This window comes from Heliangelus exortis, chromosome 7 (assembly GCF_036169615.1).
Source record: "Heliangelus exortis chromosome 7, bHelExo1.hap1, whole genome shotgun sequence".
NCBI lineage: Eukaryota > Metazoa > Chordata > Aves > Apodiformes > Trochilidae > Heliangelus > Heliangelus exortis.
The window spans coordinates 12,245,494-12,264,218 of NC_092428.1; the positions used below are offsets into that span (position 1 = coordinate 12,245,494).

Here is an 18,725-nt window from a genome sequence, read left to right on the forward strand (position 1 = left end):
AGAGGTCACATCAAACTGCCTTCCAAAGCTTTGTACCCAATGCACGTAGCTCTGTCTCTCGCTAGTGCTTTACAGCAGAGAAGTTAGCATCAATAGCATATATAGGAAGTCCTCTACATGTTTGTTCCCTAAGAATAATTTATGGGATCAGGGCTGCTAAGAAAAGAGCTGCATATGCAGCGACTTTACCTTTGCAAAAGGAGAAATGAAACTGGTTATGCAGATGAGCCCCGCGTCAGCAAACAGCCGGGCCACCTCTGCGATGCGGCGGATGTTCTCCTCCCGGTCCCCTGGTGAGAAGCCCAGGTTTTTATTCAAGCCGTGCCGAATGTTATCACCATCCAGGGAATAGCAAGGGATTCTGTGAGAGACCAAGTACTCTTCCAGAGCAAAGCTGATGGTTGTCTTGCCAGCACCAGAAAGGCCTGGTGGAGACAGAAAAGTGAGGATCAGGTTTGAAGGTCAAAAGAGTGAAAGTGACAGTGTAAATTAATACCTCCTGGGACACAACTCCTTCTGCCTCAAGTTGCTTTTGGAATGAATCAGGTAGGCAAATTGGGTTAATCTTTTAAGCACAAAGTTACCACTACAGAGCTCTGACCAACCATTCTTACTGAGCAGATGGCATTAATGCCATGAGGAAAGCTGCTGTATCTCAACATCTAGAGTGGGTCAGACCAGCAGTGTTGCAAAAGTATCTCCTGCTGGGGCATGGTAGACAAATAGGTACCAGTAGGTAGGGAAAGCTTGAAAGGATGCTGTTGCCTCTAAGACTCACAGCACCTTTCTCTTCCTCCTCCTGTCACACTCACAAACAGCCAGCTGCTCTCCTAGACTGAACCCAAGGAGGGGTTCTTGCCACAACTTTATGGGGTGGGACAGGCTCCAGTAGCAGCAATTGCCCCTCTGCATCCAGCCATGCAAGAAGAAGCAGAGTGGTTGTGTAGACAAGCAGTGCCTCTTCACCTGCCTGCATCTCCTGAAGTCATCAGCCAGAAAGGCAACAGTCCCAAGCAATGGATCCCATCCCAGCTCCACCCACTTGCACAAAAAGAATTGTTAATGTCTGCACCAGAAAGCAGCACATGTACCCAGAGCACCAAACTCCTCTTTTCCCTTTCGTGGGGATCCATATGTTGGAAACTCCTTGAGATGGAAGAGGACCTTGACTGAGGAGAGGGAACACCTCCAAACACCATATCTGTCTCAGAAAACACTTAGCCTTGGAGAGTCTCTGGTGGAGGCAGCAGCATCTGCTCACCTGTTCCTGTACCCTTTGCATGACACCTGCTACTGACCACACATGGAGACAAGAACTCCTGTGAGGTGGACCTTTGGTCTGAGGCAGAACAGCCGTGTTTGTGATGGAGAGGAAATCTGGCTGGGCAGAAATGAATCCTGTTGACTGGGCCTGTGTGCTTTGTAGTACAACAGACTGATAGTTCCCTTGAGCTGCCCATGTAGGGCATTCAAATGCCCTTCCACTTACTCCACATAGTTCACACAATAAAACGTCCTTCCATATAGTCTCTTAAAATTAAATTGATAGAAACTTAGGGATCCGCTGTCTATCTCAAAGAATAATCATGAGCCAGAGAAGCTCAAATGTTTCATGTACAGGTTCTCTGATAATAAAAAACCAAGAAAATTGTCTTGGATAGGCTTTTTTGCTTCAGAAATTATATTAAAGAAGATTAGGTGCTGGCCTTCTTTTAGAAATTAAAAGAGGAGAACAAAACAGAGATGTGTTTTAGTCGGACAACTAGCACACAAATTCATATGAAGGCAAATCAGAATGGATTTACAAACCCTTCAAAGTATGTCTTTCAATATCTTCTGCCAAAGTCAAAGAAAATACCAATATTGAACAAGCAAGGAAACAGCAGGGAAAATGGCAGAAGGCAGAGCTGTGTAAATATTGGTGGAGAAAAATAAATGCAAGTGTAATTTCTAGCGGGCCCTGATCTCCAAACAATAAGTTCTCCAATGCAGAAGAGAAGGGCAATATATCAGAAGGCACACAAAGTGAGAAATACCCTAAGAAGCCTGCAATGGCTGAGCAAGGCATTGCTTCCAGAGCAAGTCACTGTCTGGGAGTATTAATTCTTCAGACATGACAACTGATTCTGCTGCTGAGGTGAGACACGGAGAACCTAAGTGTCCCAATTATCTTTGTACCATCCCAGAATTAAAATGTTCACGTGTTCCTTTGCACAATCCTGGGCACGTTTTGCTGCCAAAGACCAGATGGATTTGAACCAAGGCTTCCTCAGCCACGTGCTTGGGGAACAAAGTACGACCCTCAGGGCTTCTGATGTGTTCCAAGAAGCCTGGTAACAGCTGTGAAATTCATAGACACGGCAGCTGCCAGGGAGAATACCTTGCTGCTCCAGCACTGTGTGTTTCCCACATGTAAATGTTTTGCAATTCCCAGCTCACAAGGAAAGCTGATGTTCCCAAAGGATCCCAAATCCCCACCTCCAAGCCACAGTCGTGTATGCAAGCGGGTTTCAGACATGAAGCCCACACTTCCATGCCCAGACAAAAGTACCTGTCAGCCAAACTGTGCAGCCTCGAAATCCACCCCTGGTACCAACCACTTGTCCTCTCTTACTCCTGCTGACATGATGGGCCTGGTAAACCACATTGGTTGCTCCCTGATAAAAACAAAACAAGACAAAATACTTTTGTTACCTTATTGCTCTCCGTACACATGAAAATCTCAGCTGGGACTAGCAGAAGGGAGAGGAGTCTGCATGCAACTTGGTACAAAAAGGGAAAAGAGTGAAGAAAATAGTTCTTTTGGCATATTAGACTTCTGTGCAAAGAGAGCACGCTCCTTTTTTTTTTTTTTGCAGACAGTATTTGCCTCTGCTCTAAGTGCTTCTGGTGGCAAAGCCTTGGTGGCAGTGGCAGAAGGCACCCAACCTGCTTTGCTGCAGGAGCAGTGCCCAGTGCCTGGCACACCCATGGGCAGGCAGAGAACACGGAGCCCATGCCAAGGTACAGGCAGCACACTCCCTGCCTCGGCAGCATCCTACAACCCAAGCAGACCTGCCTATTGTTTTAATTACTCTTGCAAAACAAAAACGTGTCAAGGTGCTAAGCTACTTGCCACATTTAACATGACATGGCTGCTGGGGTGACAAACGGTGACAGAGGAGGGCTAAGCCAAGCACAACCAACACCCAGCCAGGGAAGCCAGGGTGGGATGGGAGAGAAAGCAATCCCTAACGTGTACGTATGTGCTGCCTGCCTCAAACAAGGGACCAGCAAAAGGCTGAGCTGGAGGCCTGAATCTCTGTGCTTCCTACCCAAGGCTCTCTGCTGGGACACAGAGTAAACCAGCCTGTGCCCTGAAGCTCCAGCAAGAAGGGCTTCAACAAAGGTGTTTTGCTCATAGATACATGTAAGACCTTATTAATTTCAAGGATTACATTTCCAACTGAGGCATCCAAAGGAGAAGTCTTAGGAGGGAACAAAGATATATTCTCCACAGCTGGATTCTGCATGACTGTAGGTTTATCCATTTTGTATCATCAGGACAAGAGCAGGTCTGGAGTTTCCCATGATTTACCTCTATTTCCACATCTGAAGTCACAGCAGAGAAGTGATAATTTTTTATTTGCTCAAGAAAAAAATTTTGGCAAGAAAAAAACCCCAGAGGAATGGGAGAGACATTAAAGAAAAAGGTCACTTTTATATGTGTTAGCAAAATAGGCAAATTTTTCTTTCTCCTCTGTTTGCTGAGCCAGTAATACTTTAACATGACTCAGCAAAGACATAAATGTTGGTCAAGACATAAGGCTTTGTATTTTCTCTGCCTGAACAGAAATCTCTGTGAAAATTATTCTGTATCAGAAGAGAAAAAATAGTCTACTCTATTCACCAATTTGTCTTGGTGTCCAAGACATCTCAGCAGAGTCCAACATCTCAGTGGAGACCAATCTCCCATCACAGTGATTTGTAACCATACTGATCATTTCATGCCCATTTTCAATTCAATTTTATTGAAAATAAATTGAGGCTCCAAAATTAGCCTCTTTATACCTGCAGATTTGCCATCTGCAAACTGTTTGTGGGCACAGTGAACAGATACCTCTCTCCATAATGTTTTAACATCCTGTTAATCCAAAATAATCGTAACAATGGTCATAAATTTTGCCTCAATGCCAGCAATTGTGAGATTGCACTGAAAGCAGCTCTGGGAGGGATATGCTCCAGAGCCAGCCCATGGTGACCAATTCCCACCCCATTCCACCACCATACAACTTGATGGGAAGTTCCAGGCTAAAAAAGTTTTCAGGGCTTTTGTCTCAACCACCTCCTGTGACACATCTTGCTCCAGAACTCTTGCTTCCCATTTCCATTGCTGAAGTCAGTACAGTGGGTCCCTGATATTGCTTCCCTCTTCCACAGCTGTTTCAAAGGATAAAATCAATTATCTGGAGGGGTTGGAGTGTATGGGATGGGTGGGATGCTGTCTTAGCACAGGTACCACAGATACCAAAACAAAAACCAGGACCTCTCTAGACCTGATCCTGAAAAAAGTCAGTGAGCCCAAAACATTCTGGTGACTCAGAAAAGGACTTGGAATTTGTAGGGTTTTTTTTTGTTTGATTGTTCTGTTGTTTGTTTGGGGTTTTTTTGCAGGGTGTTGTCAAAAGTCTCCCTGACCATTTTCAACTTGTGAGGGTGACACGGCACCACTGTGGTTTAAGTTTCAGTCATCCTCAGGGGTTCAGGATCCAGCAGCAAGACTAAATGAGCACACACAGAAGAGCCAGCAACCAAAAATAATCCCTTCTCCTGAGACACATGGGTGTGTTTCTGCTGTGTTTACTCCTGGTTGAGCTTTGGCACTGCTCTGAAATTGTGTGTCACCTGGCCAAGGACCTCCACCAAAGCCTGAGTGCCCAAACTGATTTTTTAGCAGCTTGCCAGCTCTCAGTCCTGCAGCAAACACTCCCCTGCTGCAGCACGATGCCCACCTGGTGATTACACACTCCCTAAGTGTGGCACCCCAGAGAACCCAGAACACTTTGCACTTTGCAAACCACAGCAGGCAAGACTGAATTTGCAATTTCAAACCTCTCTTTTGTGCCCTCGACATCAGTAGGAAGTCCAGCCACACAGTGGCTTTTGCAAAGTGTTCATCTCCTGGATCTGTCCTGCAGGAGATGAACTATGATAATGTCTGTGGCTTGGGAAGATGCAGGAACCAGCACATTCCTACATGGCTGATGCAACAGGATTGCTGTATTAAATGTATATTGCTTTGCCCTAAATCTACACCGTGCATGCATCTCGGAGCTTTTGTTTTGCACGCTGGCATCTTTTGGAGCTTGGGAAAGCATCACTGATGGCATTTTTTGTCAATTCAGCAACAATGTCAGACCTTTCCTACCTGCTGGGAGCTCTGCACAATACCAAATCCCTCTGGTTTTCCCACTGTGTTAACAATCTTGCTGGTAAACCTTTCCTGATGCTGAGCAGCCCCATGCCACGTGCCAACTCAAATTCTTGTTGCCAGCTATGCTGAAAGTAAAAAAGGGCAGAAGGAAATGCAAGCAGGTGGTGGATGGCTGAGCTGGCATCTTGCTTGGCCAGGACCAGGCTGTCCAGCAGGAAACATCAACTTCCCACTAAATCATCCACTACGCAGGGCATGGCTTGGGAAACCAAGGATAAGCCATGATCAAATAGAGTGAAGGAACCATCACAAAAAAAAGGATCAGTGGCTTGAAAGCAAACCCTGGAGAGATTTCATCTAGAAAGAGAATACACTGGAAGATGGCTGTGAGATAGAGATAAGCAGTGGGTGGGGTTTAATCAGATGTTGGGCTGTCCTCCTGATTTTATTCTCATGGTTTTAACCGTGTCATCATAAACCAAACACATTTTAAAGAAATAATCTAATCATCATTGCAACACACTCATGCCTGAATGTTGGGTGCCACAGCAAAGACAATTTAGAGACACTGGTAAGAATTTTTGCAATAGTTTATGTCAAAGAAGTGAGTGTTAGGAGAGGAACTTCTTACTTATAATTCAGCTCCAAACAGGGCTCTGAGCAAGGCAATAAATGACCTTGCAGCATCTCCAAAGAAGAGCTGTGCAGCCTCTGCCAGCCAGGATAGTTAAGAAAGACACTGCCACACTTTCTCCTTGCTTTGGAAATCTGCTGTTTGGCCATGTCTGCATGATCTCATTCCTCAGCCCACCCTGGCTTCCCCCATCCAGGAAATGAGAAAAAAATAAAAACATAGTTCCAGACTTTCTGCTGAAGCTGAGCAGACTGAGAAGCCAAATCCTACTCTGCTTTTGGCCCTACCTTCAAATAAATCTTTCAATGAGGCTGGCAAACTGGAAGACACCAAGATCTCAAATGTCTTTATGATCAGGTTTGACTGATCTCCTGCCCTGGCTTCCAAACAGAACAAGTTTTTTTGGCCACCACCCTGATGGGACAAGATGTTCCCCTGCTTTGTGAGAGCAGGTTGCAGGCAGAGGCAGGACACTTTTCCTTCAGGAGGATCAGACATGGGCCCCCTGAGACAAGAGAGTCCACTGTAGCAGAGACCTGTTGGAAACTAGAAAGCATGACTGCCCTCTATTCTGAGAACTACTGATTCTCAATTTGTAGCATCAAAAAAGTAACCTCAGCTCTTCCTGAAGGATTTGGCCCTGAAAAGGAGAATCTGTGCTTGCACACATACATTGAAGACTGGCTGTGACTTCCCACAGGAGAGGTGTTAGCAGAGAGCATCTTCTCCCACCTGAGAGCTACATGCACCATACCTGGGGAACCTCTCCTAACCACAGCTGATGTTTTCAGAGCAGAATCACTGGACTATTAATAGACAATGTACAACGTGGATAACATTAACAACATCAAGGGCTGTCCTAATGAATTACACAGATGATTTGCTGTCTTCCAGTAGAAATTAATAAATATAGAATTGTGGACCTTGGACAAAGGCAGCATCTCCTCCTGCCCTCACCTACCCATTTTTTTAGCCAGCATCTCCATGGCTGCAAAACAAATGGGAGCAGGGTGAGAACCACATGCCTCAGCCAAGGGGTGGAAACAGAGGAGGAGAGACAGGGGGTGAGCAGGACATTCAGGGAATACCTCCTCATGACAACCCTTGCTCAGCCATCCACAGAAGGCAGAGCTCTCCAGTGTCACAGGAGGAAAGATTTGTCTAAAAAAGCATTTTTAGAAAATGGCCCTGTTCATTGTGAAGGCAAAAAAAATTCTTTATCATGCCCTTAATTCCTCTCTGCCATTGCAGGAGTACATCTGCTTGCTGCAGCTTGAACAAGCAGAGTGCTGGAGGGGGCCCAAGAGCCATGGCCTGGGGCAGGCTACAGCAGTATCCTGCTCTAGACAGGAACTGCCTCCCAAAAACACAGGACACATCAGCCACAAACAATGCCAGTGGAGAAACCCTCCTGCATCTCAGCACTTCTAAGGGCACATCAAGTCACCCACCTGGCTCACTTAGCTGGAGGACCAACCTTGTACAAACACAGTCAGCACTCAGCCAGCAGCCCTGGGAATGCCCTGACCCAACAGTGAAGGTAGGATCAGGACTCCTTCATCTGCATTTTTATTTATAGGGCAATCTCACAGGAGATACTGTGATTAATTTTCTTTTTCCAGTCAAGCATTTCATGCATGCCTTTTTTTGGTACTGCAGCCTGGACATGTCTCCTGGAGAAAAATAAATAAATAAATAAATAAATAAATAAATAAATAACATAGACACTTTCAAAAATTTTTCAGCTGATGACATTTGAAAATGATAAAATAGGCTTTTAAAATTATAAAATGATGAAACAAGCTTTCAAATTTGAAGTTAAGCACTTGCTTAAGCCTCTGGAGAATGACTGAACTTATGTTTAAATCCCCTCCCAAATCCTGACATCTTACTAAAAATAAAAATAAATAATCTTCTGTCCTATCAGTTGAATTTGGTCCATACAAATTAAGTTTATGTGGCTTTTGTCTTTAAAGGTTAACCTTTAAAGGTTAATTTCTTATACCAGGGCAATCCCCGTGGCTCCTCTTGTAAATGGGGAAGTTGACATCATGGAAAAGATAGTGTCCATCACCAGAAAGGGGGAAAAAAAACTGTGAAAGAGCCATTTGTGGCAGAAAAGTAAAACTGTTACATTCAAAATGAAAGAAGAAAGAGAGGGGAGAGGGGGGTTTTGCTTGTGGAAGCAAAAATTAATTATTGAAGAATGATGGAGAAACCACAGAGTGTCTCAAGTCCCCATTTAGCCCTTGTAACAGTAAACTTAAACTTTTTGCAAACTTGAGTTAGATTCATTGAATGGACTAAAGTGATAAATGTCTCAAAATAAAGTTTCACTCTTTCCCAGGAAAAAAACCACCAAGACAGAGCTATCTGGGAAATTTTGCCTGTTTCAGCTCCTGATCTGCCACCATGACAATGACAGAGCCTGGGCTGCAGGTCCAGATGGGGAAGTGGGAGTTTCAATTTCCCAAAGTGTTACCTTACTGCACACCTTAGAATCACAGAATCATCAAGGTTGGAAAAGACCTCCAAGCTCATCAAGTCCAGCCAACTGCCCTAAACCCCCTACCCACTAAGCCACCCACTGTGGCACCTCATCTACCCACCTTCTGAAAACCTTCAGGGATGGTGCTTCCACTCCCCCCCTGAGCAGCCTTTTCCAACGTTTAACCACTCTTTCTGTGAAGAATTTTTTTCTAATATCCACCCTGAACCTCCCTGGCAGAGCTTGGCCCCATTTCCTCTTATCCTATCACTGGTCACCAAGGAGAAGAGGCCAACATCTGTCTCACTACCACCTCCTTTCAGGTAGTTGTAAAGAGCAATGAGGTCTGCCCTCAATCTCCTCTTCTCCAAGCTGAGCAGCCCCAGTTCCCTCAACCTGTCCTCATAAGCCCTGTTCTCCAGACCCCTGATCAGCCTGGCTGCCCTTCTCTGCACCCTCTCCAGCACCTCTATGTCCTGCTGATACCGTGGTGCCCAAACACAGTGCTTGAGGTGCAGCCTCACTAAAGCCAAATTTAGGAGCAGGATCACCTCCCTGGTCCTGCTGGTCATTCCCCAGGACGGTGTTGGCTTTCTTGGCCACCTGGGCACACTGCTGGCTCATGTTCAGCCAGCTCTCAGTCAGCACCCCCAGGTCCATCTCTGCTGGGCAGCTCTCCAGACACTCATCCCCAAGCCTGTAGTGCTAGTGGGGGTTGTTGTGGCTGAAGTGCTGGACCTGACATTTTGGCCTTTTTGAAACTCATGCAATTGGCCTCAGCCCATGGATGGAGCCTGTCTGGATCCCTCTGCAGAGCCTCCCTATCCTTGGGCAGATCAACACCCCCCCCAGCTTAGAGACATCTGCAAATTTACTGAGGGTGCACTCTATCCCCTCATCCAAATCATCAAAAAAGATGTTACATAGGAGTGGCCCCAGCACTGAGCCCTGGAAGACATCACTTGTGACTGACCACCAGCTGGATTTAACTCCATTCAGCACAACAACCTGGACCCAGCAATACAACCAGTTTCTAATCCAGCCCATCCAAGCCATGAGCAGCATCCTCTAGGAAAATTATGTGGGGAAAATTATGTTAGTCAAACAGGACCTGCCCTTCATAAGCCCAGGCTGACTGGGCCTGATCACCTGGTTGTTCTGTGTGTACCCCATAATGGTACTCAGGGTGATCTGCTCCATCAGCTTCCCCAGTACTGAGATCAAATAAACAGGCCTGTCATTTCCTGGATCATCCTTCCATCCCTTCCTATATATAGGGATTACACTGGCAGTTTTGCAGTCTTCTGGTAACTCTCCAGCGAGCCAGGACTGCTGATGAATTGTGGAAAGTGTCGTGGTGAGCAACCCTGCCAGCTCTTTCAGCACTCTTGGGTGTAGCCCATCCAGCCCCATAGATCTGTGCACATCCACATGGTGCAGCAGGTCACTTCCTGGATTATGGGGGGGATCACTCTGCTCCTGGTTCCTCTCCCCTAGCTCAGGGAGTTGGATTCCCTGAATGCAACTGGTCCTGCTACTAAAGACTGAAGTGAAGAAGTCATTAAGCACCTCAGCCTTTCCCTCATCTTTTGTCACTATGTTCCTCCTGCATCTATTAGGTGATGGAGGGTCTCCCTGGTCTTTCTTTTTTTCATACATTTATAAAAGCTTTTCCTGTTATCCTTAACCATGCAGGCCAGATTAATTTCTAGTTGGGCTTTGGACTTTGTTAATTCTCTCCCTGCATAGCCCCACAGCATTTTTGTAGTCTTCATGAGTGGCCTGCCCCTTCCCCCAAAGGTCATAAATTTTCCTTTTCTCCTTGAGAGCCAAACAGAGCTGTTCATCCAGGCTGCTCTTCTGTGCTGCTGGCTGGCCTTACAGCACACGGGGATGGCTGCTCCTGGGCCTTCAAGACTTCCTTCTTGAAGAGTACTCAGCCTTCCTGGACTCCTATAGCCTTCAGAACAGATTCCCAAGGGATTATGGCTACCTGGCTGTTGAAGAGGGTCAAGTTTGCCCATTGGAAACCCAGAGGAGCAGCTCTGCTATCCCTTCTCCTGGCCTCTCTAAGAATGGAGAACTCTAACAATTTGTGGTTGCTGTGCCAGAGGCAGCCTCCAACCATCACATCTCTCACCCCTTTCAGCTCATGCTCATTCTGCAAACAGCACCCAGTGGTGCATAGAGACATGACCCACAGCCATCTCCCTATGAAATGCTGCACCAGAACAGGGCAGCACACCATCACTCCCCTACCAGTAGAAACTACCCAGTACACATGGCTGGTATAAACACAATTTCCAGGTAGGAATTGCATTTACATGTAATTTTTTTTCCTTGAATATCAGATTTAGGAATTAAATGGGTTGTGGCTCTCTATGGTAAAGAAGCCACTGCATATGTCCTATGTCTTAGTATGGCAAGTCAGGCACCTTGTCCCTTCAAACAAGCAAGATGGGCAGACAGGATTCCTGCACCAAGTACCATGCAAATAAAAACTTGCAGTATAGCATCTGGAGATTGTCAGCTGAGCTAGATTTTGTTCAGCTGCAAGGTACAACCAAACCCACCAGCTCTCCTGTCCAGAGATACCATGTGGCTTACCCAGAGGGTCCTCCAGTAAACACCAGGAGCCCATGTGACAGAGATACATCCTGTTTCACCAAAATCATTCCCTTAGAGAGCCTCAGGAATTAGTTCAAGCAAGCAGATTGTCACCAACTTACCTTTAAAAGATGAACAGGTATGGCAGCAGAAAACAGAGCAAGCCACATTAAGAAGTTTTGGGTCCCCCTGAGCTCAGTTTCCAATAGGTTCTCAAACTTGGAAGCCAACATCTAACCACAGCTATGAGTAGGCAAGGGGGACGCCAGCACCATCTTCTGCTAAGTAGGGAAAGCAGAAACTTGTTCCCTTGTCCAAGCTAGGACAGGCTGAATGGAGCCCATCTTGGCTCTCATTGATACAGGTACAGGTTACCTGTTTTTAACATATCCATCATCTCCCTCTCAGGAAAGAAAGCCTGTACCTTTTGAGAAGTTCTAGCAGTTTCAGAAGCAGTGGGGGGTACAGAGGATCTGCAATTCAAGTGGCTTCATCAGATTTTAAAATATACATATTTCAGTTAAATAACTTACTTCATTGCATCTCTTAGCTACAGGACACTGCCTGTTTCACTGTCCAAGATGGACACGGTCTTGAACCTGGCATCTTGTAACCCATGCACTTGACTTTGTAACTTTCAGTGGTGGACAACAAGCCACAGGAGATTTCTCTCCACCTCTGAATTTTGTTTTAATGTTTGTAAAGTGCAAAAGCAGCAGCAGGAAGGACTGCAGGAAAACACAGCCAGAATCAGCACACAGCACCCAGATAAACAGGAGAACTTCACTGAGCAGGCCAAAAGTTCACTTAGCTGGCAAAAATCATTAAGATGAATTCAAGGAAGGAAAGTTCATCAAGAACTATGAGGAAGAAAGGCAGGGCCTCCAGTATCTGGAGTCATAAATCAATGGAAGCTGGGACAATGTACCATGGTGTCCCAGTCATAAACTCTTAGCTGGCCCCCACTCTCGGATGCTGCTGGAAACTCCAGACAGGGTCAAAAAGACTTTAGTCTTGCTCAGTACCTCCTCAGTCCCCTCAGGACTTTCGGTGGCTGAAGGCAGGGTTGTGCTCATGGTGGTATCATCAGCCGTGCCACCCTACAGAGCAAGCTACATCTGCCAAGTCCAAGTTGAGAGGACTCCAGTTTGAAGACACCAGGATGAAGGTTTCCTGCCCCACGTCCCAGTGCATCTGACCATACAAGCTGCAAGACAGTCTGCTAATCCCCTGAGTGCACATGGGGTTACCCAGACCCCTTAAGTAAATCAGCACCAAGAATGATGATGTACTCTTCTTGAACTAATGGCTATTTAGCCCTTCCTTCACCCCTCCCTAAACCAGGTGTAGGCAAAACCCTTAATCATTACATGCTACTCAAAGGATGGTAAAAAGACACTGACATTCTCCTTGGTTCCTCAAATGCTCATGCAAACTCCCAGTGTCTCTCCCCAGCTTTACAGCCACAGAAGAGCAGCAGAGAGTGAGGCAAACACCAAGATGAAGACTTGGCCTCCTGCAATATTTAAGCCTTATAAAAATGACACATTTGAAGAGCAGCTCCTATGGACTTCAGGCTGCATCTCCAAGAGCACAACGCTCCACACATCTATTCCCATGGTCTCAGACCAGCTTTCAAAGGATGGGAGCAGATGCAATGAGCTGCTCCAGCCACAGCTGAGGTGCCTCACCCAGCATCATGCCCAGGCTCCCTGGCAGAGGCAAGCAGGCAGCTCTTCATCCTGCAGTAGCAATTTCCTCTAAAATGAGAGTTTCTTCCCTCTTCCCACACCTACTGGCAACACACAAACAAATGATCTTCCCATCAGAAGGGCTGGGCAGGCCTGAAAAACGACCTTCCACCCAACACACCTTTTTGCACAATGGAAACCTGAAAAAATGGTTTGATATCAATGAAAACATTTTATTCTGCCAAAGAGGCTGTGAAGACCGCAAAGATCTCAAGGTCAGAAAGCCTTGGAAATGTAGAACATGAATGGTCCTTTTCCAAAGATGCACAAAAAACCCCCTCATCTCAAGAAATCCCAAAGTGCTGCATCTAAAGAGAAGCCACCTTTAAAAACAATAAAATAAAATTTACACAAACTGTCTCTTTTCTGAAGCTCTGCTCTCCAAACAGGCCAAGACATTTTGGCACCCACTCAGCACTTAAACTTTCAACACACATAATTGTAACCAAGCCAAGCTGTAAGTAAATGCAAAAGGCTTGTGCTGTGAGTGACAGGAGGCAGGACTAGCTGTGAGCAACCAGTCCTACAGGCAAAATCCCAACTTCCCTGCATCCCACTCTGTGACGCACATCCACGCTCAACTCCTCCTTGACCAGGCTTTTTTACATCTCTCCTTTTGTTAATAATACACTCCAAGTAAATTTTCACTTAGAAATTATTAAGCTGTGAGACCATTAAGGAACCATTTCTCACTTCCTACAGCTGTGATTCAGAGCTAAATCAGAGATAATCATTAGTCACCCCATTCACAATAATAGTAAATTAACAAACAGTAACCTTAATTACATGCCATTTCTCTTAATGGACTTTTGAGATGCCAAAGTGTATGAACACTGTGACCAAAGTACAAGTTCAAGGCAGGGCTTATCATTGGGATCATTAATATGGGCCCTGCATGTCAACTTATCTTTTGTGGGCATGTACAGTTGCAACTTTATCTAAAACACTTGGTTCCATATAGATGAGGGCTTTTCATTTTAAAGGCTATTTAAAGACACCATTCAGAATCAATATCAGCCCATTAAAAAAAAAAAAAAAAAAAAAAAAAGTGCTAGCATGCCAGTACTTCTCTTGAAAACCCTCCAGAAAAACAAAATCCTGGGGGCTCAAATCTAAGCTGCAGCTGCAGTGCACATGTTTGGGGAACATGTTTTCTTTTTAATCATTTGTTGCCTTGCCTAAAACCACTTGTAGGTGCTGCCCAAGCAGAGTATGGATGAAAACCTATGCCTGAGTTATGGGGTTTTGGCTCAGCTTAGTAACTGGCTGTGATTTAATTGGTACAATCAGAAAACCATGAGGAAGCAACACACTTAATCAAAGGACTTCATCTTGAAGCTGGAGAAATTATGGTTGGGTTCAGGTGCCCTGGCCACCAATAGCTGTCACCAACCCACTGTGTCACCAAATGAGGCCCCTGGGAGATGAAGAGAAGCCCAGAAGAGCCACTTGTCCTGTTGGGAAAGCAGAAGTTTAACCTCTGAGCACACCTGCAGGGATCAGGCCTGACCTACCTGCTTCCCCTGGGAGGAAGTGGTCAGGCAGGAACCACACCAACACCCTTCCACTTTTCCACATGCAAACCTGGGAGATGCTCTGTCCATGCAGCCTCCTGGAAAACATTCCTTGCTGCTCCTGTTGCCACAGCACAACCAGGGGACACCAAACAAACCTTCTTGCACTCAGGGAAGGTCTGCTAAGGTCCTCAACTCAAAGCTTCTGGGGTTCATTTTGTTCCCCATCCCCCAGAGTACTCAGCCCCCCAGAACCATGGAAAGAAAAAGGCATTTTTATTTAGAAGTCTGTGTTTTTTTCTGGCTTTTCTTCCCTGAAAATTCTCCAAATTGAACATTCCTGCTCTTACAGAATGGTTAATAAACACCAGTCTGGCACACTGATGGCCCAAGTTAATGAAACTGTAAGATGGAGGCAACAGACTGGAAAGGTAACTTAATAGGGAAGGACTTCAAAAGAAATAGCAAGAAAAGGGGAGAGAGGGGAGAGAGCCATAGGAAACAATAATGTTGAAATAACAGTATATTGAGATAGTTCATCTGCTGATCTTTCCATGATCTTCAAAAAAAGAGACAAACAACAACAACAAAAAAAGAAAATAAAGCAAGGAACACTAAGCATACAATGAGCAACTAGAAAACAATCACCTTTTAGTTTCATGGCATAATGAGTTAGTCACTGTTTCACAAAATAAATCACAGCTGTACACCCAAGACTTCTGAATTGTTGGATAAAAAAAAAAAATCAGAAGCATGTCGTGAGTAGTTCAACCCAGACCAAACCACACCAGTTCCCCAAAATCAAGGGTAGCCTGTTCAAGTGTCACTGTGATGAACTACTGAGAACTGCTTTGAGCATAAACATCCTTAAAGATGTTTTGGTCTTTGTGTTCAAGGCAATAGTAAAGAATAAGCATGTGAGGAGATGGATGCATAGTTTAGGGGGTTTTATTAAACTTTTTTTTTTTTTTCAGAATGGTTTGCAATTAAACTGATGAAGCTGTATATAAGTTCCTGCACAGCCTGTGATATCACTCAGTCCATCTGAACTCTGCTCTGTGCCTGGAGATTTTTCAACATGAGAATAGCTTTTAGGCAAAAAAACCTAAGCCTCTTCATTTTTCCTTGGGGTTGCCATCTGATTGTGTGTGGTTTTTTCCCTTTTCTTTAAATAACTTTTTAAAGAAGTAATCTATATTATTTTTACACATTAACTTATATTCAAATAAGACCACATAATTTCTAACTGTGCATCTAAGCCCTACACAAACAAATCTGAACTATGGGCAGTTACAGCTTTGTGATCCACTGGGGCTCCCAAAAGTGCATCCTGGTGAAAGTGAGGGCTTCCACGAGCCATGTCATTCAGCCTCCTGGGGACACTGTTACAAGACCAGACAGATGACAGTGTGTCCTGGTTTGAGAAGACCAGGATGGAAAAACCCCTTTCAGCAAAAAAAAACACCACCAACTGCCAGCCCATTGATGTGGCAGTGACAAGGGGGAGCAGTTGTGCCTATGGGGAGGAGAGGATGGTTCGGGTGACCCAAATGGACCCATCACAGTATTCCTTCCCATGGTGCTCAGCATAAAAAAGGCTCCCAAGAGGATGCTCTGGTGGCTTCTTTGGCTGGGTCAGGGTCTGTTTGCCCCTCTTCCTCAGTTCCTTACCAGAGAAGAACATCACTCACCAAAACAGGTCACCTCCTGCCTTCCCAAGCAGATTGTTGCAAATTGTCACTGAGGCCCTGGACTTGAGCACCCCCATCTGCTGCCAAGTCCAGTGTAGGCCTTTTCCAGTTGGGAAGTAATTACCAACTGAGGAGGGTGAGCTCCATATTTACATATTTTTAAATATATTTGAAATTCACTATTACTACTTCATTAAACCTACCCTAGGTTTTTTTCCATCCTTAAAGTCTCCTTTATTTCTTTCTTCATCTTTCTCTGGAAGGGTAGCAGGGAAATAGCAGAGAGCATCTGTCACCTAGTTACTGTCTAAAACCATGACAGATTTATTGGTACCCAGTGTGGGAGGGTCCTCCTTCTCCACTGACCTTTGTGTCACCAAAGGCATTGCTCTGCCTCTGGCATTGCTCCTCCTCCTCTCCTCTCCTCTCCTCTCCTCTCCTCTCCTCTCCTCTCCTCTCCTCTCCTCTCCTCTCCTCTCCTCTCCTCTCCTCGTCTTTTATATATATATATATATATATATATATATATATATATATATATATCCTTGCAGTTTTCCTTTCCTTTTCTGAATATGTTACTCCCAGAGGCACATCCTGCTTCCCGTATCTGCTCAGCCTTGGGCAGAGGTGGGGCCAGAATTGGAACCAAAGGAGCTTCCAGAAGCTTCTCACAGGAGCCACCCCTGTGGCCCCCCACCCCCACTTCCGAAACACCACTGAACTAACCCCATTCCAATTGTTACAATGCAGTAACACTTACCCTGGAAAAGGCAGTTTCAGGACCAGGCTTTCATTCTCCCCTAAGCACCTGTAAGGACATTCAAAGAGAAAGCAGGGAAGGAGGAGGACATCTGCCTGCTGCCCAGGGCAGGGCTCCAGCAGCTGGCTCTGAACACCTCCATCCCATGGGATATGATGAGCTGCACTTTCCATCCACTGGTGGGGACACACAAGGCACACAGCCAGTCACCTCAGTGAGGGGACAGCCTTTCCAGGACAGGGTTGTGCCCACGAGTCTGGGCTCTGTGTCAAGCCTTCTCCCCAGAGCATACTGCATCATCTGTACTCTCCTGCTCATTACAAAAATACTATTTGATGGGGAGAGGAAAAAACCTGCAGGAATACCAGCAGCACCACAGGTGTAGGGAGAATAAGCTGCTGTTTTGATGGGGCTAAAAGAACCACTCAGCCCTGAATGCTGTGCTGTGCAAGAGCCCACACAATAAACAAGGACAGTCCCACAGCTCCACACGACTCACTGCAATTACTTTATGCTATACTTACTCCTGAGGGCAGGATTTCACCACTGGGGCACACAGGAAGCCTGTGTAAGGAACATTAAGTCTTTAAGGTAATCTTAAAGACAGTTTTTCACCCCAAAACGTCAGTCCCAGACTGGTCGTAAACAAATGCCTTCTGTCACCAAAGTCTATTAATGGTTGGACACTGCCTGGCATGTAGAGGCCTCTTGCAACGTCATGAGCAGAAGTGAACATTTCCATCCTAGCCAGTGCAAGAGCAATTCCTGCACACCCAGTCTTGGGTTTTCAGCAGAATTCAAGTGCCCTCTTTGTTTTTAAGGACAACACATGCAGAAGTAGGAAAAAGTAAGTTTTCTTGTACCACAAGCTTCTATTAATAAATGGGTGTGCAATTAAAACATCCTCAAGCTAGCCCCAAACTCCAGAGAACATTAAAGCTGAATTTGGGTTTTGAATCCTGGGCTTATAATTATTCAGTTTCCAAAATGAGGAACAGAGTCAAACACCACAGCCAGTCTGTCTCACAACAGCTGGAACAACAGTGCCTTTTGAAAGTTGAAAGCGAGTCCACATCACCCATGAAACTCAGAGAGGGAATAAATGCTGGAAACTCATATATTCTTGGAAAAGGAATGGAAACAACCAGCCACACAAAGCCCTGTCTGCAGGAGAAAGATTAACGCATCACTTGCACTATGAATAAGTGGTAAAAACTGAGATTTTACTAGCAATAAGGATTTTTACCAGTAATAAGGATTCATATTACCGTGAGAATGAAAAACAGGGACTGACTAAATAAGGGGCAACAGAAAGAAAAGCTGCCACACAAATAGGGATCTCAGTAGGACAAATGACTCCGTATCTCATTTTCCAATGGACCCATTTTGGCTGTCACAGCTACAAAAATTCACCACCGTGTTAAAACTCCTCTGAGCTATACCATTTGGTCTGTCAGTCATAGAAGAACACTGTGCTGCTACCTGCAAATATATATTTGCATATATATATATAAATATTTGCATATATACCTGCAAAATACCTTCCAAATAAAGGTATTTGGAAAAAGCTCTAATGTGCTGCTGATACCTCAGCCCTCCTGAAGTGCCCTGTGTAACCACACCCAGAGTGAATGCATTCATCTCTGTATATATGCAAATAATTGTGCTGATCAAGGGACCCCTACCAAAGTGAAATGTCTTCTTGCATGCCTTTGAGATCAACTCGAGGCAGCTGAAACCAAGGAGTCGCTGGGACTGCATCAGGAGGAAAAATTTTATCTCTGGTTTGTGCAACACATCTCCCTGGCAACAGAAAGGGAGGATTGCTAACAGGATATCATCGTGGTTTCATCATAATTACCAAAAT

The 18,725-nt window shown here is 45.2% G+C and overlaps 1 protein-coding gene across 4 annotated transcripts in view; it reads right to left on the reverse strand.

Moving 5' to 3' along the window:
- Positions 1-18,725, reverse strand: part of PAPSS2 (3'-phosphoadenosine 5'-phosphosulfate synthase 2) — a 36,250-nt gene that overhangs the window by 11,928 nt on the left and 5,597 nt on the right. For 3 of the 4 annotated variants that reach the window (XM_071748889.1, XM_071748893.1, XM_071748891.1), the window contains exons 2-3: positions 2,552-2,657; positions 190-425 (exon numbers count right to left, since the gene is read on the reverse strand). In XM_071748889.1, coding sequence (XP_071604990.1) covers positions 190-425; positions 2,552-2,657 — 342 coding nt within the window. Of the gene's footprint in view, positions 1-189; positions 426-2,551; positions 2,658-3,437; positions 3,546-18,725 lie in introns of those variants that run through there. The other variant, XM_071748890.1, reaches the window with a different exon arrangement.